The sequence below is a fragment of the Ursus arctos genome, unplaced genomic scaffold (assembly GCF_023065955.2).
Source record: "Ursus arctos isolate Adak ecotype North America unplaced genomic scaffold, UrsArc2.0 scaffold_22, whole genome shotgun sequence".
NCBI lineage: Eukaryota > Metazoa > Chordata > Mammalia > Carnivora > Ursidae > Ursus > Ursus arctos.
Window position 1 is genome coordinate 55,664,577 of NW_026622897.1, and position 15,788 is coordinate 55,680,364.

The window sequence follows — 15,788 nt, forward strand, 5'->3', positions numbered from 1 at the left end:
AGATTCTCTCTCGCTCTCCCTCTGCCCCTCCCGCGCATACTCTAAAATACATAAATCTTTTTTTTTTTTTTTTAAAGATTTTATTTATTTATTCGACAGAGATAGAGACAGCCAGCGAGAGAGGGAACACAAGCAGGGGGAGTGGGAGAGGAAGAAGCAGGCTCATAGCGGAGGAGCCTGATGTGGGGCTCGATCCCGCAACGCCGGGATCACGCCCTGAGCCGAAGGCAGACGCTTAACCACTGTGCCACCCAGGCGCCCCTAAAATACATAAATCTTAGAAACAAACTGGGGCACCTGGGTAGTTCGCTCGGTTAAGCGTCTGCCTTCAGCTCAGATCATGATCCCCGGGGTCCTGGGATTGAGCCCCGCATCAGGCTCCCTGCTCAGCGGGGAGCCTGCTTCTCCCTTTCCTCCTCACTCGTGCTCTCTCTTGCTTTCTCTGTCTCTGTCTCTCTCAAATACATAAAGTCTTCAACAAAACCCCAGATCCTTATTCCCCGTTTGGGGGCCTGCCCGGGGCTGGAGGTGTAGGAGAGGTAAGGCCAGCTAGTCCGGTGTCTGCTACAAGCTAAGCGCTCCCGGGCCTTGCACAGAGGGACCAAGGACTGGGTATGGGCATTGCTCCCAAGGAGTCTGTGGTCTGGGCAGGAGGCAGTGCAGCATCGTCAGTGAGCCCGCACAGGCTTTGGAGTCAGGTGGGCCAAGGTTCAAGTCTTCCTGTGCTGTGATCCTGGTCAGTACGTTTCCATTTCTGAGCTGTGTCTTCATCTCTGAAATGGGGAGGAAGTTACTTCCCACAGTGGTTTTGAGGAGAAAAAGAGTTCACAGTTCCTCAGAGAGCTCATGGGCCAGGTGCCTAGCTCTGTACCCATGTTCCTGAGGCTCAGTCCCTTTTGGGGAGTAGGGAGTCTTCTTGGGGAGACTACTCATGGAGAGAGAATGAGACAGATTGTGCCTGGTCGCAAAGATAGGGCTGTCAGAACTCTGCCAGAAACGGCATTAGCCGGATAGGGAAAGCTCCTGCAGAATGTGGACCTTGGGGGGTGTGTGGTGTGTCCAAGTCAGGTGGGAGTTGGGGGCAGGGGTAAAAGGATTTTTTGTGCATGTCGAGAGAATACAGGAGTCTGAAAACACCCATGGAGCCCAGGAGCCCAGGGCAAGTCCATGATTTGGGTGGAGTGGACAGACCAAGCGACCCCAGTCAGCGTTTGTCACGCCTTTCAGGCCCAGGGAGGGGAGAGCCAACAGGAAGCCCAGCGCCTCCAGGCCCAGCTGAATGAGCTGCAGGCCCAGCTGAACCAGAAGGAGCAGGCAGCTGAGCACTACAAGCTACAGGTGAGGGGCCCCCAGCCCTGGCCCACTGCCCAACTTCTTGCCCCCCAGTCCCTGCCCCACCCCCAGCACCCCACCCTACCTGTCTGCCCATGTAGATGGAAAAGGCCAAGACCCACTATGATGCCAAGAAACAGCAGAACCAAGAGCTGCAGGAGCAGCTCCGGGGCCTAGAGCAGCTGCAGAAGGAAAACAAAGAGCTGCGGGCTGAAGCTGAGCGGCTGGGCCGGGAGCTGCAGCAGGCCGGCCTGAAGACCAAGGAGGCCGAGCAGACCTGCCGCCACCTCACCGCCCAGGTGCGCAGCCTGGAGGCGCAGGTGAGTCTCTGCTTGGACAGACCCCTGCACCCCTCTCCCAGGCTGCCTCTGCCTGGGCTTGTCTTCACTCTCCCTGGTCCTCTCCTCCTCAGGTTGCCCATGCTGACCAGCAGCTTCGCGATTTGGGCAAGTTCCAGGTGGCGACTGATGCCCTGAAGAGCCGGGAGCCCCAGGCTAAGCCTCAGCTGGACTTGAGTATTGACAGCCTGGATTTGAGCTGCGAGGAGGGGACTCCCCTCACTATCACCAGGTGAGGAGGCACCCTGCCGCCCTCTTGTCCACCGAGTGCCTCCTGTTTGTCAGTCTGTGTCCTGGCCACTGGGCCTAGTGCGATAAGGATGCGGTCCATCTGCCCTCTGGGAGCTTATTCGTAGAGTAAGGAAACTGGTCACAGGTGGTAGGCCACATGTTTGCATAGGGCACAATGGGAGTAAAAAGAAACGAGTGGTCAGAAGGGGCTTCCTGGAGGCTGTCACTTCTGCTCGGAGTCTGCAAAGGAGCTGAAGGTGTGTGTGCCCAGCGAACAGAGCGGAGCAGAGGGCAGAGGCCGAGAAAGAGCCTGGCTGGGATCCCCACTGAAGTTTAGACTTGATCCTAAAGGCATCGAGGGACCGCGAAAGGGTCTGAAATGAGGGAGTATTTGGTCCAGTTTGCATTTTAGAAAGCTTGGTCTCATAACTAGTAAAGAAGCTGAGGCGTGTCAACACCATTACAAAAACACCCAAAAAATATTAATGCATTTATTTACCCCTCACAATCCTCTGAGGTGGGTTCTATGATTATCTCCTTTTCACAGATGAGACTGGGACTTAGAGGGGCAGTCATCTGCCCAAGGTCCCACAGTGGCAGAGGTAGGCTTGAGTCCCTGCTTGTCACCAGGCTGATGCCTCCCTTCAGGTGCCGCTAAGTCTAGGTGAGAGGAGATGAGGCGGACCCGGCCAAGGAGATGCAAGCGGACTGGGGTGTGGTTAGCGAGCTGTTAGGTAGGATTGTGCCCGTGTTCGTGGCTGGCGGCGCGCAGCAGGAGGCTGCTCCCGTTCCCTGAAGTAGGAGATCCAGGAGGAACGGACAGATGGACTTAGTTTGGACATACTCACTGTGGAGCTGGGTGTCCGGGGGGGATGTCTGGGACAGTGGCGTCCGGGAGTTGCCAGTGTTACGGACCTGAGAGCGCCACGGGAGTAGAGGGGCTCACTGGGGATGGAGAGTGGAATGGAGGGAGGGCCCAGGTTAAGGGCTTTCCTGGGTGCCTCTTAAAAATTAGAGCAAGAATGGGGTGCTTGACCTGGTCTGCTTGTAGTAAATGTAGGAACCGGTCACTCTGGAGCACGGGGATGAACAAAATGCCTTTTCTACAGCAAGCTGCCTCGAACCCAGCCAGATGGCACCAGCATCCCTGGAGAGCCAGCCTCACCCATCTCCCAGCGACTGCCCCCCAAGGTAGAATCCCTGGAGTCTCTCTACTTCACCCCGATCCCTGCTCGGGGTCAGGCTCCACTGGAGAGCAGCCTGGACTCCCTGGGGGACGTCTTCCTGGATTCAGGCCGGAAGACCCGCTCCGCTCGTCGACGCACCACGCAGATCATCAACATCACCATGACCAAGGTCAGGCTGCTGGGCGTGGGGCTGCAGGCCAGTCAGGCTCACTTGCTCGTAAGGGCACCTTCCCATCGGGTCCTCACAATCGCCTCCCAAGGCTGGCAGGGCTGACTGGTCCCTATCTTCCAGAGGGGAAGGCTGAGGTCCCAAGAAACACAGGGACTTACCAGGCCTCTTTTCTAGAAAGGGGCAGGGCTGGAATTGGACGCCTGCTGGCTCTAAGGCCGATTTCTTTCCATGGGTAGCACTGACCCTGTGCAGGCTGAAGGGAGAGATTATGAAGAAGTTACAGCCCAGCCCTGGGCCTCCTCCAGTACACCTCCTTGTGGCTGAGATGCATTGTGGCCACCCAGAGGGCTGCCTGCCAGGCTGGGGACTCCGGCTGGCCCTTGTTTCCGTATCCTCAGGAGGCTGGGGAGTGGGGAGGTACGTTTGGTGCAGCAGAGGGCCCCTCTTTTGTGTGGGTTGCCCTCTGCTACCAAGAAGCTGGAGAACTAAAAGACGGGCAGGGCCGTGGCGAGCTCGGGTTGAGGGACAGTGGAGGCTGTGGGGTGAGCCTGACTAGCCCCGGAGATGAGCATTCCAGCCCCCCTGCCATCCGCTGGCTGTGACCTGTAGGCTGATCAATTTGTTACACCTTGATTCTAAAATGGTCCGATACACACTCTGCCTTCAAAGCATTGTCCGTAGGCAGGAGAAAATGGGTATAGCCTCAGCTCCTCGTGCAGGATTCTCAGCTGCAAGGCCCGTTTCTTGCGGATATGCAGCTAAGGATCCCCGCAAAGCAGCATGGGAACACAGGCATTTTAGGAAGGGGAACAGGAGGCTGCTTTATGGACTGTCAGGGCCTCACCCTACCAGATTCATTCTGTCTTCCAGAAGCTAGATGTGGAAGAGCCAGACAGCGCCAATTCATCCTTCTACAGCACACAGTCAGCCCCCGCCTCCCAGGCCGGCCCACGAGCCACCTCTTCCACGCAGTCTCTAGCCCGCCTGGGCTCTCCTGACGATGGCAACTCAGCTTTGCTCAGCCTGCCTGGCTACCGGCCCACCACTCGCAGCTCTGCTCGCCGCTCCCAGGCTGGGGTATCCAGTGGGGCTCCTCCAGGTGAGGGGACCACAGGGGCTTGAAACACACAAACATGAGATGGGAAACAGATCCTGGCACAGGAAAGGGACCAACTTTTAAAACCCCAAGGCTGGTTACCTTCCAGCACCTCACCTGCCCCTCTTCCCTGCAGTCTCAGCGCCTTGCCTGTCCATCAGGCTGCTGTTCATCTCAGCCAGAGTGACGGGCAGCGTTCACATAAGGGGCCTGGGATTCCCAGCCTAATAGTGATGGTCAGCGCAAGTCCTCCATTATCCCATCTCAGGGGGTAAGGGGTGCCAGAAGAGCCCTGCTGGGCCGGTGTTCTATTCTTGGATTCTGCTTGAAGGCTTTTGCCCTCCAGGACCCCCCGGTATCAATTCCTGGTCCTGTTAGTTCCTCTAAGGTGTCACAGCCTCTGCAGAGGATCTCTTTTGACCTCCCCAGGGGAGAGCAGCGAGCCAGCCCCCAGGGTAGAAGTGGTCTGGGGGCCCCGCCCCTGGATCTGCAGCACTGAGCAGGGCACGACTCTGAGGCCCTAAGCCTGAAGTGCACGGGACAGGGGGACAGCAGTGGTGGACACAAAGGTTGGCAAGATGCCAGGACCAGGGGGTGACCCGCTGCTGCTGCCCTCACTCTTCCTGGCCTTCCGGCCCCACCCGCTCCCATCTCCCTCCCTCCCCGCCCCCCCCAGGAAGGAACAGCTTCTACATGGGCACTTGCCAGGATGAGCCCGAGCAGCTGGACGACTGGAACCGCATCGCGGAGTTGCAGCAGCGCAACCGGGTGTGCCCCCCACACTTGAAGACCTGCTACCCCCTGGAGTCCAGGGTGAGCTCGGGCCCCAGGCCGGCTCCCCTCCTCCTCCCTTGGCCTGCCACCCCAGTACTACCCACTGACCCAGAGTGCCCACAGTGCCCTCTGGCCTGCTGTGGAGGGCGACCATAAGCTTCCATGGACTAGCTTGCAGAGAAGGGTCTGGGGTGAGGTCACCATGGGTGGGCCTGAGTATGTGGGGGAGGTCTGCTCCGGCCTCCTCCTGTGGCCAGCATGCAAGGCAACAGTAGAGAAGACAACGGCAAGGGAGGCCTTTGGCCCCAGCAAGGCCTGAGCTGCGCTCCACACCAGGCCAGTGAGGAGTTCTGGGGCAGTCCTGCCCCCCTGACCTCTCCTTTTGCTCCACCCAGCCTTCCCTGAGCCTGGCTACCATCACAGATGAGGAGATGAAAACCGGTGACCCCCGGGAGACCCTGCGCCGAGCCAGCATGCAGCCAGCCCAGATAGCCGAGGGCGCAGGCATCACCACCCGGCAGCAGCGCAAACGGGTCTCCTCAGAGCCCCATCAGGGCCCTGGTACCCCTGAGGTAGGAGCCTCTGGCTCCCTTTTTGTTCTGTCTAGCAGCCTGCCCAGATCTAGCCCAGCTTCCTAAGTTTGAAAAGTGGATTAAAGGGGAGCCTTCACTCTCCGAGGGCTTGATGTGGGGACTGTTGGGGGTGGGGGGACGGCGGTGTTGACTTACAAGGTCCACTTAACCCTGAGACACACGTCTGGCTTTGGATGTAAACTTCTCTTCCCCATAGTCTAAGAAGGCCACCAGCTGTTTCCCACGCCCCATGACTCCCCGGGACCGACACGAAGGGCGCAAACAGAGCACTATGGAGGCCCAGAAGAAAGCCAACGCTCCGGCTGCTAAACAGGTTAGTGGGAGGCTGGAGGAAGCCCCGGGAGGGGAGGGGCCTTGGTGGCCGGGCATGAGAGCAGCCCACTTTGACAGCCCCTCCCTCCCCGACAGGCCGACCGCCGCCAGTCCATGGCTTTCAGCATCCTCAACACGCCCAAGAAGCTTGGGAACAGCCTGCTGCGGAGGGGAGCCTCAAAGAAAGCCCTGTCCAAGGCCTCCCCCAACACCCGCAGCGGGACCCGCCGCTCTCCGCGCATCGCCACTACCGCGGCCAGCGCTGCCACCGCCGCCCTCGCTGCCGCCACTGCCACCCCGCGGGCCAAGGGCAAGGTGGAGGCACTGACAGGGAACGGGGTGGCTGGACTCCTGGGAAAGTGGGTGGAAGCGGGGCACTCCCCCAGGCCACCCTTCGGGGGGCTTCCAAGGCAGAGCCTAGCCAGGCCGCTGGAGGTGGGCTAAGCGTGGGCGGTCCTGGTCTTGGGTACCTGCTTGTGGAGGAGAGGAGACCCAGGGCTGCTTCGGCACAGCCGGCAGCTGATGACCGGAAGGCACGTGTCCAGGTCACACCCGAGGAAGGCATCCTAGTTAGGGGGCTTTGGGGGCCGAAAGAGGCCTCGTTGAGCCATCTGGTACAGGCTGCCATCACAAGTCTCCAGCCACGTGACTCTGTTTCTCTCTTTCAGGCAAAGCACTAAAGGGCCAGGACCAGTGAGAGGCCGCACCTGTGTCCTCAACGCCGACCTCGCCTGGTCCTTTTCCTTCTGTCCCTTTCAGTGCCTTCTCTCAGCTCCCAGGCCAACAGTGGCCAGACCCCTAGAGACAGTGATACCTGCCCACACCCTGGCCTGGTACCTGGATCTTCACTGGAGCCTTCGCTAGGTGAACGGATGAGTTGGCCCCGGAGGCCTGGAGAGTCTGGGTCTTCTCCCAACCTTGCCTCATGTTTTCTTAGAGTAAAATCACTTCTCCATCACAACCAGACTTGAGGCTGGCTTTGAGTGGCTGGGCCCAAGGGCGGAGTCAGTCCTCAGCCTCTGGATCCGGAAGGGACCATTGGAGGAGCAGGCCCCGGTCCCTGCTGCTCCTGGTGGCTGGGCCCAGCAGGGCCCTTCGCTTTTGAAGTCCAGGACTGGGCATTGACCTAGTGGGTGCACCCAGAGGTGCTCCCATCCACCCAAGGGCTCAGATGCCCAGAAGATGCTCTTTTCCAGAACAGATGGGCCCCGTGCCTGGGTGCAGCAGCAGGGGCTGGGGGTGGGGCAGCCTTCAGCTGCAGCTCATCCCCCACCTTCCCCAGACTTACACTGGGGTGGGATTTGGAGTGATGGGAAGGTTTTTAAGGGCCAGGGATGGATCTTTTCTAAATGTTATTACTTGTAAATAAAGTCTATTTTTCTCCCTTAAGTGCTGAGCTATCTTGATCAATGTGGGAAGAAGGAAATTTAGGCTCTCTAGAGCACATCTCTGTCCCTGCCAAGTCTTCCCAACTACCTACCTTCTCTCCAGGCTTTTCTCCTGCCCTTTCTGGGGCCACAGGAGCTTCCTACACTTGTTCTCTTTTGATGGCCAGTGTCCCCTGGTTTTGTCTTTAGATTCTGAGCAACAGTCCCTCTCTTCTCACACTCCCTCCTAGGATGAGCCAAGTTCTGTAAGTGGAATGATGGCTTAAATGACAGAGATGTCGTCATTCCTCCATTGAAAAACCATTTATGCATGCCCACCACGGGCCCTGCCGGGTGTGACAAAGATGTCGCTGTGGGTCAGAAGCAGCAGTTACCCCATCCCTTCCCTGGGACAGTCCATCAGAAGGAGGCCTGAGCTGCAAGAGCGTGTAGACCTCAGTGAAGAGGTGATGACTCAACCAGGCTTTGGAGTTCACCTGTCGCGGTGACGAGGCAGAGGGGACCTGCTGGAGGGCGGGGCTTCCTGAGTGGAAGGCACGATGGTCTTCGGCCCAGCCTGGGGAAGTGAAGGCAGACAAGGATCAGGCCCAAGGGTGGGGGACATATCTCTTGTCACCTTTCTCTACGCCATGCCTCCCCTGCTCGAATCCTAGGTTCCACTTGGGGGCACGGTGGACATTAGCTGGAGGCCACTCTGGGCCAAGCCTGCCCCCCCCCCCCCCCCGGCCCCGTACGGCTCCTCCTGTCCGTGGAAACCTTCCCTCAGCTTTCTCACCCAGAGCTGGGCCAGGACAACATGACGCTGGGCGGTCTGCTCAGGATCAGCAAAGATGCATGAGAAGTTGGTGTTGTGCAGGGCGGGGCTCAGCTCCTCTAGCACCAGGGCCCTCCGCAGATGGGTGCGTGCCCCCCGGTACTCCCTGCTGAAGCAGAGGACCGAAGGCCATGAGAGGACCGCAGGAGAACCCCCCCCCCCCCCCCCCGCACCACCGCTGGCCTCACCACTGCGCCCCTCACCTGGTGCTGCCCTCTCTCAGCCGACCCGGCAGGTGCTCGATGAAGGAGCCGTTGCCCAGCCAGTAGAGGATGCTGAAGGGGAAGCGGCTGCAGGCGGTACAGGACAAGGTCAGCGTTCCATCTAGGGACACGCGCGGCTGTTAGCTCTTCCGCAGAGCACACCCTCCCCTCTGCTGTGCTGCCCTGCCTCCCAGGCCCCGCAGTTCAGGAGCCCGGGTGGCTGCTGTGACTACCCAGGTGGGAAGTCTGTTAATAGGGAAGCGTGGTTGTCTACAGGGAGGCCCAGGGCTGAACAAGAGGAATCTGGGGACGACTGGTGAGGACTCCTGAGCCTGCTTCTTCAGGATGACCTTTTCTAGTGCTCGGCCCTGGTGGCTCTAGGAGCCCTGGCCAAGGAGGCAGCAGCAAGAGGCCACTGTTCCTCTGAGGTGGCCAGAGAGCGAGGGGGCTGGGGGAAGGGGAGCAGACCGGGCCTTGGAGCATATTCCAGTCAGGGGTCTGGGAGTCCTGACCACCCTGACGTCTGACTCCTCTCCCTCCCATTGGATAGGGAGCATCTCGGGAGCTGGGCCCCGCACCCATACGCATGGTGCTGGGTGGGAGGGAATGTGCCAGACGCTCTGGCAAGCTGGCCTGGGTGGTGGGGCTACACGGCAGAAGGTGGGGGTAGGGGGCAGCTCAGGAGTCAGCCCCACCCTTGGACCCTCTGTGCCCACAACCCACCCCCTGACCACTGTGTCCTTTTGGGCTCCCATCAGAATTGCTCCTTACTCAGTGGGCCTTGCACTTCCGGCCAGGTCACCTCCAATGCTGGGCACCATTTAGTTACTGGGAGCCGAGAGGGGCAGGGGTCCTTCGTGATCCCAGCTGAGGCAGCAGCAGTGGCCTGAGGTATCGGTGTGGCTCCAGCCAGCTGACAGACCATGTGGGCACACAAAAGCAGAACCCGCAAAGGGCTGCGATCTGAGGGCAGGACGGTCACAGAGGTCAACTGTTGTCTGAGCCAGGAATGCTCAACATCCTGGCCTGGACGCAAGTCTGGCCCAGACATTCCTGGGCTCTGCCCAGCGAGTCGGAGGAGCAGAAGGGCTCCTCAGGCCCCACCCACGTCTTGGCCCTTTTTGGATGGAGCACAGGGAGACTCCGGACCGGAGCCAGAACCACAGCACCTGGACAGAGGCTGAAAGCCACAGCACAATGGCAGAGTGGAGATGCCCCGGCGGGTAAGGCTCAGGGCGCCCGCACGGCGCCCTTCTGTTCTCAGACCGCCCGCACGGCGCCCTTCTGTTCTCAGACCGCACCCGTCCGCCCATGCCAGCCCCAGGTCCCACCTGGTGTCCAGTTCTGTCTCATGGTCTTGACGGATGTGTCAGGAGCTGGCGTGCCTGGTTCTATTTATCTGTAACAACTTCCTCTCTGGGGGCTGGCGGGGGAGGAGAATGTGAATAAGTTACTTCTCTATCAAAATTCTCAGTGGCTGGACCCCAGCCATTCCTATGGGCCTGTCCTTCTGTGGGCTGCACAGCCCTCCCGTGGTCTGAACTCTGGGCCGCCAGGCACTGCCACTCAGTTACTCTAGGCGTCCAGCAGAGGCTGGGGCTCTTTCAGCACTTAGCAGCAAACCTGAAGACCATCTAGTGACAGTCTTGCCCACCCTAGCTCTTAGTACCATTAACATGATGCTGTGAGTCCACCCGAACCCCTTCGTTACAGAGATGGAGAAACGGACCCACAGAGGGGCCAGCGACTTACCCCGTCACAGAGAAGCAAAGCCCTCTCCGCTGGAGCAGCTTCTGGGAAGGGCAAGATTAGTGAAGTCCTTCTGGGAAAGCACTGTCCCTCTCCCCTCTATTTCACTTTCACTTTTTTTTGTAGCCAGGGAATCAGCAAGCATGAGTTACTAAGGGGTCATCCGAGCATGACGCCAGCCTGTGCACTGCACCTCCCCTGCAGCCGGAATTCATGCTGGCTTGGAGTCTTCCTGCTAACGCCCAGGCTCCCCTACTCTCCAGATGGTATCGGACTGGGTCTTTGGTGCCCCGCTCAGCTTCACCCTCCCAGGGGCACAGATGGTATGAACTCATGAAAGAGTCTCTCACGGGTGGATTCTTCCGTCCCAGCCAAGAGTCAGGACCTCGGCATCCACCTTTGCTCTTCAGAACCAGCCCTCGCGTCTATGTGAGCAGGCCTCGTGTTTCTTCTTTCACATTCACACCGCTATTCAAGGGGTCAACTCTCCTAGGCACTGGGGACCCCAAGTTGGATCACTTTGACCATTTCAGGCTCAATGTCACACCAGCCTGTCATCCTGGCCTTTCTCAGGCTCTCCATTCCCTCCAACCACCAACCCCCTCCACCATCCCCCGCCCCCCACCAACCATAAAGCCTTCTTGCTTCTCTCATCCCAGCCCCTTGGCCAGAACTACAGGTCGAGGTCCACTAGGAAGTCTAGATTTCTCCCTACCTGGCTCTCGAGAAGCCCCGAAGAGCCCTCTTTCAGAATCCCCCCTTCCTGAAGCTCCACTCAGTCCAGCCGTGTCCGGCCCCACGTGAGCCATGCCGTGGGAACTGTGCTGACAGCATTCTTTGGCCTTGTGTGCAGGAAGCTCTCAGAGCCAGGCTGAGGACTTGGAACACAAGCCGGAGTGCTGACCCTAAAAGGAGGGGAGGGCACTTCCCGGGGAAGAGGGGGAACAAGCAGCCTAGTGCTGGCTCCAGCAACAACAGAGCTATATAAATGCACCAGCCTGGTGGCTGATGGGACAAATGGAGCGGGGACTGGGGCTGTGGCAGGGTGGGGACTAGGGTGAGGCGTGGGAGGCACTGGGGATGAAAGCTGGAGGAGGTACTCATGATCGGGGTCATGCCAGTGTCTGTGGAGGCAGACTGGTGACCCAGTCCACACACACATCAGCATGAAGGACAAGACCCATGTGTCTGAGGTTTGTGGTCTGTGATCAGGGGGATGGGATGCTGGGGACAGAGCCAGGAAAGCCAGGAGATGGAACTAGGTTTGGAGGATGCATCACGAAACTCCTCCCCGGGAGCGCCAGTATCTCCAGCTGTTAGGTCAGGAGGCAAGGCTGCTTGGGGCTTCTGAGACACAGTCTTTTGGGGATGTGATTGGGGGATGGGAGGGTGAGGAGACAGGACTCTACCTCAGAGTGGAACCAAGACAAGAGTTGGGCTGCTGGGAGGACATGGGACTCAGGCTTGCCGAAGTATGAAAAGAGAGCCTTGGACAGTCTGGTCTTGGCTTCTCACATGAGCCTGATGCGTAAGGGGGACAAGAGGGAAAGGATGATCCCTGGACCCTTCAACTGGTCCCCATTCCACTCTCTGAGGATGGGCCCACTGACATGAGCAGTGGGGGACCATGGGAAGCCACAGCTGGGTGAGAAGCCGAAGTTGAGAGTGGCCCATGAGAAGGGGTGTTGGTAGCAGGCAGGGCACTGACCTCACCTCAGGTAGTGAGGAGAGTCACCCAGTGATGCTCCAGGGCCCTTCTGCCACAGGACAGAAGTCTGGCATCCCACCATTCCCACGGATAAGGGGTGGGGTCAACCACCCGTAGGATCCAGCTTTCAAATGGGAACAGCAAAAGGCCGCAAAGACAAGGCACTCCCAGGGACCCCGGGAAGAATAAAGCAAGATGGATGTTCAGCTTTCCGATCCAGCTCATGGAGCTTTATTCAGAATGGAATGACAAGATCCTGCTTGGCTCTTGCTGCGCTTGAAGGGGCAGGCCCAGCTGGGCCACATGCCCTAGGAACCCAGTGCTCAAGGCCCATGTTTGCCCTCCCACTTCCTTCAAAACTCCTAGGGCCAGAGCTGGGGCCTACCTGGAACCTCTTTTGAGAACCCATACTTGCCTGGGCCTTGCCTTCTTCTCTTCCCACCCACCACCACTCCTGTTGCCAGGCCCAGGCAGGACCCATGAACGTGGAAGTTGACAGGGATATTCATTCCCTGGGCTGGGAATCCCCTGGCAGCTTCAAGGGAACACTGTCTGACGACAAGGAGAAGTCCTATCTGTCATAGTTCTACTGCCACGCATGAACAGACACGCACACTCTCACGCAGGCTTTCCGGGAAGGAAGTGATGTGGCAGAGTGGTCTTTGGCGCCTGTCACCACTTCCGGGCTGCAGGGTCAGATTGCACAAGAGGCCTTCAATCACCGCTGCCAACTATAGTCCCCACGACCCAACTATACACAGACAGACTCTGTTCTTGGCTGGGGGCAGGTTACCCAAGCTGCTGCTGTTTCTGGTTGGCCCCAAACAAATCCTTAGTGAACTGTGAGGTCCCAGGGCTTCCCTCCCTGGAAGTCAGGACAAGGTTCCACTTGCCCCAACCAGTCTATGGGTCCTGGACGAGGGAAGACAGAGTTGGACACGACACCGATTGCGGGGCCCAGAGAGGGAGGAAGGAAGACATCTCACCCCTCCCTCAGTGTGCATCGTGGTACCGGGCGGAGCCCATGAGCTCTCCCGCACTGAGTGAATCAGCTGGAGCCCCACCGAGGGAAGGGAGGGCAGGGGGTGTGGGCTGAAGCTCTCAGCCAGAGATGAGAAGGCTCCTTTAAACCAAAAATGTTGTGGCTCTGCTCCCGCCCTGCTCAAGCGAGGAGGGCGAGGCCTGGAGGATTTGGGGCAATTCCTATGCTCCACAATAAAAAAGGTTTTTTAAATATATTCATCAAAATAGTTTTCTTTTAAAAAGCCCCCACTGCTGACAGCCCCACTGGCTGGCTCTCCATCATCTCCCTCCCCAGTCCGGGCACCGCCGGAGGGGTCCTGAGTGGCCCAAGTGCCCCTTTTGAGTCTTTCCCACCCAGAAAGTCTTGGAGGGCAGGGAGGAGAGCGCCCTGAGGTCCATAGCGGGCAGATGCTTTTCTTCCTGACTATTCCAGGCCCAAGATGTAGTTGATGCCTTGCACCAGGCCAATGATGACAGGCTGCCAGGCTACCAAGTATCGAAGCCAATCCAGCAGTTGCCCATACATGACGTGAGGCCTCTCCCAGCTGTCAGTGCGTTAAAGAGGCTATGTGTCAGAGCTGCTAGGGCTGGCCTAGGGGATGGGTGAGAGGGTCTGCCTACACTTTCAGCTGCTCCACAGAAATCAGCTGCCTACAAGGAGTGGAAGCCCCCGCCAGCCTCTCCATGTGAGAAAGAAGGGCAGAACCCAGAGACTGGGAAGCAGTGGAGAGGGGACCAGTGCAGAAGACAGGACAGACATGGGAGAAGGGTGGAGAGGTGAAACTAAGCTGTCTGAGACCACCATGCGGAGAGGGCCTCCCATAACACCTTCTCGAAGAGGGCCCGTTGGTGTGACAGCACACGGTCTGAGACTGCTGTAAATCCGTCTGTGCCAAGGGCTGCAGGGAGGTGGGCAGGGGGATGAGGTCATCTCAAAGGTTCTTGTAATGTCCCAAATGGAAGGTTTGCTAGGTCAAGGAAGGGGCTGAATCTAGGGACCGAGGCAAAAGGGAACAGGGAGCAAGAGGCTAGTCACAGGGGATAACCCCCGGCACAGGCTCTAAGGAATCCCCATGCACCACTAAACACCAGGCCCCACGGAGGCCGAGCAGCCCCAGAGAGGAGTTCCCTTCCTACCACTTAAGAGCTAAATGCTGGGCAAGACACTTAGAGAGGGAGTCTGGGAATCCAGCTCTGGGGAAAGCACAGATTAAACCTCATGACACTGTGGGGGAACCCCTCCAAAAGCATCAGAAAGAGCAGCCTGGCCCAATCCTTAAGAACTGCGGGGAAGCCCCAAGCCTCAGCCTCACCGTGGAGTTACTTAACCATTCTTGAACTAGACCCTAGAAGAACCAAGCAAGGAACTTTCAGGGGACAGGCCAGAGCCTCTGGTTTTGGGGGCTGTGGGAATCTGCTGGGAATGCAGTGGCCCCCGCCCAGCCCAGCTAGTGTCCAGGGGATAGGGAACCCTGGCACACAGGGCAGCCAGGAGAGGGAAGGGGAGAGAGCTGGGCCCCTGAGTCCCAGAGGAAGTGAAGGGGGGGACCAGGGCAGTGGCTGGGCAACTTCCAACAGACAGGTGGTGAGGCAGTGAGGAGGACCGAGTGGGGAGGGTTGGCAGGGTACAGAGTAGCTTGGAGGAGCAGCGGTCCCGTGTTGAAAGGGGATGGAACAGGGAGTCCCTCAGCCACCCTGGCACCTTGCAGGCTCCCCACAGGCACAGAGCTGGTCTCCAGCCCCACATGTCACAGGTAAGGCACCACTCATTAGCGATGTAACCTTGAATAGGTTTTTCAACCTCTGAATCATTTCATTTGTAAAATGAGGATAATATGACCGAGGTCACGGAGTTGCTAGAGAATCAAACGAGATAACATGGACGAAGCACTTAACACAGTGCCAGGTGCAGAGTAAGCAAACAGTAAATAGGCTGCTACTGCTACCAATTTACCCTTCAGTATCTAGAACTAGGATGAGACTCTGAGCTGTTAGTCCTGCCCCGTGTCCCACCCCCAACCCCCCTCGATCACAAGCCAAACGGAACGGTGAGTCTGTACCAGGGTGCGGGGAGAAGGGCCCTGGGAAGACCCGAATGCAGAGTGACGCTGGCCGGGCCTTTCTGCCCACTGCCCATTCCCAAACAAAGGATACGGGTTGCTGAACATCCTCTTGAGGTCTACCTTCTCTTTGCAGTAGGGACACGTCTGCTTCTTTCCTACGATGCACCAGCCACGGATGCAGAACTCGTGGAATCTGAGCACCACCGGTCAAGGGAAATGGTGGGCAGCCGGGATGGCACGGAGCCCCATGCCGTCATCAAGGTGCCACGCACTAGCTCTAGAGGAAGGTTCGAACCCTGGCTCCCCCCTTTACAGCTGTATAATCTTGGGCACAGCCCTTCTCTCGGACCCTGCTTCCTCCCATGTGAAGTGAGGACAATGATCTCCAGCTTACGGGGTGGTTTCGGGGCGAAACAGAATACACAGCACAGAACGGGAGCCGAGCAAGCACATGACCAACGCTGGAAATGCTATTCAGGAGGACTGGCTTCGGAAGGCATCCGGCTCCAGGACGCCCCTCCCGGTTAGTGAGCCAGCCTCGGGGCAGCGCGCGCAGCTTCAGGCTCCTGGGGCTATCAACTGTTTACGTGAGAGTGGCTCCCAGCTGCGGGAAAGAGGGAGGGAGACCAGTTTCCACTCTTGGGTGTCAGCTTCTCTGGCAGAGAGCATCACCCAAACGTCTGCCCTCTCGGGACTCTCCCGCACTTAAAGGTCTAGACGGTATGCCAGGGTCACGGCCGTCCCCTCCCCTCCCTGACCGGAATGCACATGTGGCAGGAGAGATGAGGCCCAGGGGACTCCAGGC

At 58.5% G+C, this 15,788-nt stretch overlaps 3 protein-coding genes across 19 annotated transcripts in view; 1 reads left to right on the forward strand and 2 right to left on the reverse strand.

Moving 5' to 3' along the window:
* NUMA1 (nuclear mitotic apparatus protein 1) overlaps positions 1-7,424 on the forward strand; it is a 66,984-nt gene extending 59,560 nt beyond the window's left edge. For all 12 annotated transcript variants that reach the window (XM_048217097.2, XM_044390908.3, XM_048217094.2 and 9 more), the window contains 10 exons: positions 1,228-1,338; positions 1,434-1,652; positions 1,745-1,902; positions 3,011-3,257; positions 4,131-4,359; positions 5,033-5,169; positions 5,526-5,702; positions 5,920-6,036; positions 6,132-6,350; positions 6,704-7,424. In XM_048217097.2, the coding sequence (XP_048073054.2) occupies positions 1,228-1,338; positions 1,434-1,652; positions 1,745-1,902; positions 3,011-3,257; positions 4,131-4,359; positions 5,033-5,169; positions 5,526-5,702; positions 5,920-6,036; positions 6,132-6,350; positions 6,704-6,715 (1,626 nt within the window). In that variant the 3' untranslated portion in view covers positions 6,716-7,424. The remainder of the gene's footprint in view (positions 1-1,227; positions 1,339-1,433; positions 1,653-1,744; positions 1,903-3,010; positions 3,258-4,130; positions 4,360-5,032; positions 5,170-5,525; positions 5,703-5,919; positions 6,037-6,131; positions 6,351-6,703) is intronic.
* A 287-nt stretch (positions 7,425-7,711) lies between these two features.
* Positions 7,712-11,987, reverse strand: IL18BP (interleukin 18 binding protein). 4 transcript variants are annotated; one of them, XM_057317047.1, is made up of 6 exons: positions 10,193-11,987; positions 9,772-9,863; positions 9,212-9,403; positions 8,441-8,561; positions 8,199-8,343; positions 7,712-7,979 (listed from the first exon to the last, which is right to left on the reverse strand). In XM_057317047.1, the coding sequence occupies exons 2-6, from the start codon at positions 9,791-9,793 to the stop codon at positions 7,896-7,898; spliced, it is 564 nt and encodes a 187-aa protein (XP_057173030.1). In that variant the 5' UTR covers positions 9,794-9,863; positions 10,193-11,987; the 3' UTR covers positions 7,712-7,895. The 4 variants fall into 4 exon arrangements, with proteins under 4 accessions (XP_057173030.1, XP_057173029.1, XP_044246847.3 ...); XM_057317046.1 differs by having other exon boundaries at positions 8,199-8,346; XM_044390912.3 differs by lacking the exons at positions 9,772-9,863; positions 10,193-11,987 and having other exon boundaries at positions 9,212-9,755.
* Positions 11,988-12,099: 112 nt separating this feature from the next.
* RNF121 (ring finger protein 121) overlaps positions 12,100-15,788 on the reverse strand; it is a 77,789-nt gene continuing 74,100 nt past the window's right edge. Inside the window, exons 8-9 of one of the 3 annotated variants that reach the window (XM_026517992.4) lie at positions 15,075-15,176; positions 12,100-13,465 (exon numbers count right to left, since the gene is read on the reverse strand). In XM_026517992.4, the coding sequence (XP_026373777.1) occupies positions 13,345-13,465; positions 15,075-15,176 (223 nt within the window). In that variant the 3' untranslated portion in view covers positions 12,100-13,344. Of the gene's footprint in view, positions 15,177-15,788 lie in introns of all 3 variants that reach the window. The other 2 variants (XM_044390910.3, XM_057317045.1) reach the window with 2 other exon arrangements.

Bases quoted from the DNA above. Each gene is read 5' to 3' on its own strand.
- IL18BP (XM_044390911.3), bottom strand. From the start codon at position 9,491: ATGTCTGGGCCAGACTTGCGTCCAGGCCAGGATGTTGAGCATTCCTGG. The intron at 8,562-9,211 runs GTAAGGAGCAAT...GCGTGTCCCTAG, and splicing joins GGAAGTGCAAGGCCCACTGA to ATGGAACGCTGACCTTGTCC. The intron at 7,980-8,198 runs GTGAGAAAGCTG...TCACTTCCCCAG, and splicing joins TTGTCCTGGCCCAGCTCTGG to GCTGGGCCGAAGACCATCGT.